General features: G+C 44.2%; 1 protein-coding gene and 2 non-coding genes across 5 annotated transcripts in view; 2 read left to right on the top strand and 1 right to left on the bottom strand.

The window, feature by feature from the left end:
- Positions 1 to 2,188, top strand: part of SLC25A45 (solute carrier family 25 member 45) — an 11,036-nt gene extending 8,848 nt beyond the window's left edge. For all 3 annotated transcript variants that reach the window (XM_018554309.1, XM_018554310.1, XM_018554308.1), the window contains one exon: positions 1,870 to 2,188. In XM_018554309.1, the coding sequence (XP_018409811.1) occupies positions 1,870 to 2,135 (266 nt within the window). In that variant the 3' untranslated portion in view covers positions 2,136 to 2,188. The remainder of the gene's footprint in view (positions 1 to 1,869) is intronic.
- A 3,150-nt stretch (positions 2,189 to 5,338) lies between these two features.
- TRNAW-CCA lies at positions 5,339 to 5,410 on the bottom strand. Its single transcript has one exon. It is a non-coding gene; the product is annotated as a tRNA-Trp (tRNA).
- A 415-nt stretch (positions 5,411 to 5,825) lies between these two features.
- TRNAV-CAC lies at positions 5,826 to 5,898 on the top strand. Its single transcript has one exon. It is a non-coding gene; the product is annotated as a tRNA-Val (tRNA).
- Positions 5,899 to 7,400: the final 1,502 nt, after the last annotated feature.

Below are 7,400 nucleotides of genomic sequence, written 5' to 3'. Positions count from 1 at the left end.
CTCTCAGGTGGTCTGTATGGGCTCAGGGGGGGGCTGTGCGGACTCTCAGGGGTGCTGTGTGGCTCTCAAGGGGGCTCTCAAGTGGTCTGTATGGGCTCAGAGGGGCTGTGCGGCTTTTGGGGGGGCTGCGCGGCTCTCAAGGAGGGATGTGTGGATCCCAGGGAGGGCAGTGAGGCTCTTACGGGGTCTGTGCGGCTCTCAGGGGAGGCTGTGTGGCTCTCCTGGAGGGCTGCTGCGGCACTCTAATTTAAATAGATCCAACCACCCCGGATCGCCTCGGTATGCGATCCGGGCTAGTCACAATCAGGCATATTAGACGGCCACTTGCTGTGGCCTCTCGGGGTCCTAGTGAGGAGCAAGCAGCCGTCTAATATGCCTGTTTAGAGGCCGCCACTGACTGATTGTGACCGGCCCAGATCGCATACCGAGGCAATCTGGGATGGTCGGATCTATTTTCAGGGGTGGCCCCTGTGCTCATCCAAATGTGTGCTCGCGTGCCAGCAGAAAGGGTCCCGCGTGCCATTGATTCGCCACCACCAACATAGGTCAATTCACCAATGTGTTTTATAGGTCTCATATAATAATGTCAACAGGCTGGACATAACTAAGCCATTGCCAAATAAAACATAGTTCTACACATGATTCCTATACAAGGGATATCTTTGGATAACCCCCTTTTATAATAACAACATAATAACAATGTATAGAGGACATTTGGGCTGACTTTAGAGGTGGCAATAGGGTTTACACCCTAAAGCAACACAATTTAAAATCAGTTCAGTTCTGTCAATTAAAGTGACACTAAACTCAAGAGTTAAATCTTAAAAATACATTCAGGTACCCTAACTTTTTACAAAAATGTATCTTATTTGTGGATCACTCGACTGTAGAACCTCAAATCATCTGTGAATTGGTGCTGACACTGTCGTTCCTTCTGGACGGTGGCTTCTTTTGTTTTCCATGTGTGTGTTGTAAAGAAGTCACCGCTCCAATCTCACTCCCATGATGGACTACAATCTCAAAACAAATTAGTGAACTAAACGTGAGATTGTAGTCCATCATGGGAGTGAGCTTGGCGCGGTGGCTACTTTACAAGACACAAAGGGACCATGTATAACAAAAGTAGCCACCCTCCAGAAGGAAGGACAGGCATGAATTCAGAGATGATTTGAGGATCTACAGCGGAGTGATACCCAAATAAGATATAATCTTGTAAGTAGTTAGGGTACCTGAATGTATTTTTAAGATTTAACTCCTGAGTTTATGGTGATCAGGGCAATCAGGGGTGCCGTACCTTTCCAAGACCAATTTGGTAACCAGTCGCTGTCCAGAATGAGCGAAACTCGTTATCACTTTCGATTCCTCGCAGGCGGTCACAGGTGGAGTGACAGGTGTCACTCCACCTGTGACAGGAGGCGGTGCTGTAGAGGAAGCATCGGCTTATGCGGCTCTGCTCCCTCCGTTGCCGCCTCACTTCCTCTAGCGCTGCCTTCGTTGGCACCGCTGATTCTCTCCCGCGGCTCTTCAAGTTCCCCCTTATGCCACCACCGGCCCTGGGAAAGGTCAAAACTAGGTCTTATTTTCGGGGTAGGTCTTATGTTTTAACAATTCCCAAAAATAGTACTAGGTCTTATTTTCGGGGTAGGTCTTATTTTCGGGGAAACATGATATCTGTCAGGTAGATATCACTAAAGTTGTGGATGTAAAAGCAACATACTTTTCCTATCCATTATCTATTACATGGCACTTGTAATGGGAGCCAGGATTGTTGCTGCACAGATGACAGTAAGCTTTGTCTTTCATTCTGAAGCAAAAGAGGAATTTGTACACAGATACTAACTCTTATTTTCTTTTTATTTACCTTTTCAGGTTCGTGGACAATGCTATTTGCTGGCGGTTGTGCAGGAACTGTGGGGTGGGCTGCAGCAAACCCAATGGATGTTATAAAGTCTCGCTTGCAGATGGATGGCATGTATAAAGTGCAGTATCGGGGAATGTATGACTGCATTCAGAAAAGTATTAAACAGGAAGGGCTCCGTGTGCTGTTGAAAGGTCTCACCGTTAACAGCTTGAGAGCCTTTCCTGTCAATGCAGTGACTTTTCTTAGTTATGAAAAACTTCTTCAGATCTTATGAGAAACGATGACCATATATATCCAGGAATATAGTATACCCTTTGTTGGTACACTAATGGATTTGTATTAAAAATAGTTTTTTTCAACCATTTAAAAAAATAGAATTCATTAGTAAATAAAAAAGATGCAACATTCCACTTAATAGGTATCTGCACATTATTTGCATTATAATGCAGATTTCATCAAAGTTATGTCTAAAGGAAGTTAAATACGTCTCACAGTCAGGTTAGATACTACATCCTAATGCCTACTAAATTTGAAGCTATTCAACATGGAACTATGGCAGTATAAGGGCCATGTCAGATGAGCAATCTTGTCACTGTTGACAACCTAGTCTCGCTGGCCGGACCAGCAAGACGTCTCTCCGTCTCTGCTACTTTGCTAGCATGCATATGCAGTTCTATGGGCCAGCAAGGGAGCAAAACCCATTGGGATACAAGGGTTTCCTTACCTAATTGATTCTGTAGTTGGTGATGTGTTGCCAGTATCAGAATGGCCCATCCATTAGGCCCTAAGGTTTGAACTACAAGGGTGATTAAATCCCTTTGCTATTAAAATATGTTTTTATTTGTTGGCAGTAATCTCATTTGTAGCATACTTATATCACTGCAATGCCAATAAGTCACAGTTAAATCTTTCCGTAGCAGAGAGTTTTTAAAACTGAAGTAAAAACTCTCCGATTTCGCTGTTTCCCAGCAGGAAGCTCATTAGAAATTTTCAATAAACATTATTAAATCCTTCCTTAAACATGCCAATGTTGTTTTCTGCAGTGTTTTTATTTACAATATGCCTATTTGCACATGCGCACTGTATACTTTATTCAAGCCACGCCTCTGGTGAGAACAGTTGCCAATGTCAGGTGCCAATGTCTCTTGTCAGCTCTCAACCAAACTTTCAAGCCCTCAGATGCCTACTGTAATAGCTGATCATGTGCAGTACCAGAGGCGTCCGAGGCTGGGTTTCACTCGGAGTGGAGACCGGGTGACACCCCGCTGTGACGTCATCGCGCATGTGCGTGACGTTGCCACGTGCGCGATGACGTCATCGCGCATACGCAGTTGTCTTATTGACGCCTCCTGGCGGGCATCTTGGTGGTGGACGCTGGCAGAGAGAGGAGGGGACGATCACCTGGGGGGGATGAGGAATGCTGCCAGGTCCCCTCCTCTCTCCTGACACTGTCGGGATCTCGGTCCGTGACCGAGTGCCCGATCTTTCATAGGGGGTGACAACAAAATGACTGTCACTAATGGAAATGATAAACTGAAAAATAGGCTGCCAGCACTATACTGTGCTATAACATACCCTATACCCAAATACAAAGAAACAAATAGTGCAACGATAATGCAAAGTGTTACAAAATGTTACAAAGTGTTACAAAGTGTTACAGATGTACCTGAGAATGTCGCACTGATTTAACACGTAGGGTGGAGTCTAGAAGCATCATAGCCGCAAAGGGAGGTTCTGGTTTTTTGCTTATTACCGCACGCTGGAGTGCTCATTGAGAAAGAGCTTGATCCTTCTCCGCTGCTTTACTTGATTTGGATGACTATTTTATTCAGCGGGTTAAATACACGTTGTTCTTTGTAGTTACTCTAATTGAGTAGTTTTAATTTTTTTGCAATTTTAATAAAATGTACGGTTTTACGCTATGTTCCGTTTCCGTCTCCTATCTTTGAGCATTGCTTGATTCACGCTAAGCTGAGGGAGTCTCCATTGGATTAATGAAAATCACTGTGATCCACCCAATCCCTGGAGAAAGGGAATATTAACATTACGGGACATTCTAAAGTACTTTTAGATATGGTCTAGTTGGTAAGGTGAGCAAGTTTTCTTGCATGACTGTTCCACACCTTCACCTTCGATCACCTTATCTTCACACTTAAGAAGTTCATCATGAAACCGGATGGCGAGTCATTACCCGCCCTCCGGCTTCCTGGTTGGCCAGAAAGTTGACTCCATGCTTTCTCGACACCTGGTGACGAGGGAACATGAAGCCGGCTTCCCGGCTAATCAGGAAGCCAGGCGGCAAGTCAGTGCACGCCACCCGGCTTCCCTAATGGGACTTCCGGTATCAGTATTTGTTATCGGCGAGTACCGTGAAAAAATATCGGTACTCGATACCAAAAAAAACAATGGTATTAGTGCATCCCTAATATATACTTACATTGGGCCAAGGTGGACCAATGTAAGTACAGTATACATAAATATGTATACCTGTAGTTCACCTTTAAAGTGTCACTAAATGCTAAAATAAAACATTAATCCAGCATACAGTACTAAAACACATCTGTTTATGAGAATCAGCAAACTACTTTATAATACCATTTTTTTCTCTCCTAAATCTGCTCTCCGCATGCCCCCACTGAGGCTCTTGTCCATTTAGTTCCACTTTGTGGGCACAAGCAGTGCACATATATTGCAGTCACGTGCAGCGCTCTACTCAAATTCCCAGTATATTTTATTTGTCTAATTCTGCAAAGAAGGCAATCTCGGGAAGCAATTTCTCGCATTGTTTCATGGGAAGTCTCCTAAACACAACATGTAAATAATTGCTTCACTCATACAGATGTGAGTGAATAGATAGCTGGCACCCCACCACACACAACTATTTTTACATCTTTGGCTGCCATTCCTGATCTGATCAGAATAAACAGTTTGATCCTTGATGGCTAACCTAAGCATCTTCCTTTGGAGAAATAGCAAGAGAGGCAGTTGACTCCCCTACCATAAAACAGCCCTTTCTAACATATTTCATAATGTACCTGTAGGAAGAATCCAATGAATTCATAGATTGTAAAATGTGTGTCCAGCTTTTTACAGATGCATCTCTCTGGATGCAGTTTTAAGGCAACCACTTTGCTAAGTATAACATATCAACAAGTACTTTGATAGGTACCTATCTGCACTCACTGCAAGAGATAAAGCAGAAATGAGAGCAAGTGGTATTTAAATGGGGACATTGCTTGATCTGTCTTCTGAGCATGTCTTCTTGTAAACATGTGCAAGGGCTCTGAGCTTACCTTTGTGAACCATCAGAAAACAAAACTCTAAAAGCGATTGCAAGTGCTATGCATCTCAACATGGCAACATTTTCTGAGCTTGTAAAGCCATCAAATAATCTTGACTATGGATTGGGTTAAAGCATCAAAAATAAGCAATCCTAAATCATACAGTTTTTTTTGCTTGGGAAAATATAAAAGTGTTTGACCCCGACGTGATTTGAACACGCAACCTTCTGATCTGGAGTCAGACGCGCTACCGTTGCGCCACGAGGTCTTCCCATGTAAGTGTGCGGGCTGCTTCCTATAACTGACTATGTGATGAACGGCGGTGTATGTTTCCCACTCGGCTCGATTGGCGACTATTAAATCATATCAGCTGTGTGTTACTGGTGCTCTTTTCATGTATGCTTCAGTTCTATATTTTCGTTCTGTATTTCAAGTCAAGCTCATCGGTTAGTGTTATACCATCGACGTGCTCTTTTGTTCTCATGGTCGGAGAAGCTGATATGTAAAGTAAATGATTACAGATAGTACGAACTACACATTTCAAATATAAAACCTGATATAATAAACATGCTGAACTAAAGCAAACGTGTTATATGAAGACATTTCTGAAATACAATACACCAGCACATGAGGACACTGGAAATCAGAGCCGACAGGACAGTTCCAGCCAGGTCCTTTCAGTAGTTTCCGTAGTGTAGTGGTTATCACGTTCGCCTCACACGCGAAAGGTCCCCGGTTCGAAACCGGGCGGAAACATGTTTTCATTTTTCTCCATTCCTTTATACTGCCACAACATTAAATGTGTCACAGATTTTATGGTTAATGTTTTTATATATTTTGTTACATTACTCATGTAAATACTGTTGGAATTTCACACCTGATGATGGAACTTCACATTTCTGTGTAGGGATATAGAAAGTAATTATGGAATCTGACATCTGGTGTTGGAATTTCATAAAAACAAAAAGACATAAACAGCGCTCTCGGATGGGGGCCCTAAGAACGGGGGGCTAACTGAAAAGCATGCAGCCCTGGGGAACAGGAGGAGAACCTGTGGGTGTAAAGCGACAAAGGGATACAAAGGGCGCAAAGCCAATGGACAACTAACTAACTTAGCAGACCGTGGTAGAAAAATAAATGGATAAGCACTTACATTTAGATCGTGGGACCAGAGGATGGACGGCCAGTGTAGAGGATCGGGACATCCGTGGTGTGTGCCCGAATCTGGTGTGTCTGGGGACGTGCATTCACACAGGGAGAGAAGGCTGTGACCGAGGAGGGGGGAATGGGAGCTCAGTCCGTGGCACCGCTGTGTGAGTCCGGGAGCTGAGCGGTGTGAGGGAGAATCGGCGGTGTCAGATGCAGGCTGTAGATACTGATGCTCGGTCACTGTCAGCGCAGACTGGGGCAGTGTGCGGGAGCCGGTGTCTGGAAGTATCGGCTGTCAGTCAGGTCTGTGATGGGATGAGGGTTGTAACGGGATGGAAGGGCGGAGAGCAACGCGTTTCGAGGTGTCCCCTCTTTTCCAAGCTTCGTTCTACCTGAGCTTGAATAAGAGGGGACACCTCGAAACGCACACCAGATTCGGGCACACACCACGGATGTCCCGATCCTCTACACTGGCCGTCCATCCTCTGGTCCCACGATCTAAATGTAAGTGCTTATCCATTTATTTTTCTACCACAGTCTGCTAAGTTAGTTAGTTGTCCATTGGCTTTGCGCCCTTTGTATCCCTTTGTTGGAATTTCATGCATGCCAATAGGTCTATAGCAAGTGTAAATGCACAGCTGCAAGACCCACACTTCATATGCCCAAGTGTTACCAATCATCTTGTGACTTTATAAATGATATACTTAGAGCAGACAAGAGAGTGTGTATCAGCATCTAAGCTACATAGTAAAATATTGTCTCTGAGGAACCATTGCTTGGGATTCATAAAAGGTATTGTAGACACACATTACAATGCTGTACATTGCTGCCATTGGTTGTATTAAAAAAATGTATCTCTCTCTCCCCCACCCCTCCCCCCCCCTCCCAACTAATCGATAATGAGAATTGTTGCCAACTATTCTCATTATCAATTATTAGGGATGCACCAATACTAGTATCGGTGCCGATACCGAGTATTTGGGCAAGTACTTGTACTCGCCCAAATGCTCCAATGCCTAGCCCGATACTTCCTGTATCAGGAAGCCAGGCAGCGTGTAATGACGCGCTGCCTGGCTTCCTGATTGGTCACAAAGCTGATAATAATGAAG

Source organism: Nanorana parkeri, unplaced genomic scaffold (genome assembly GCF_000935625.1).
Source record: "Nanorana parkeri isolate BGI_ZX_2015 unplaced genomic scaffold, ASM93562v1 scaffold153, whole genome shotgun sequence".
Lineage (NCBI taxonomy): Eukaryota > Metazoa > Chordata > Amphibia > Anura > Dicroglossidae > Nanorana > Nanorana parkeri.
The sequence above is the reverse complement of the archived record's forward strand: the minus strand, read 5'-3'. Positions and strand labels throughout refer to the sequence as shown.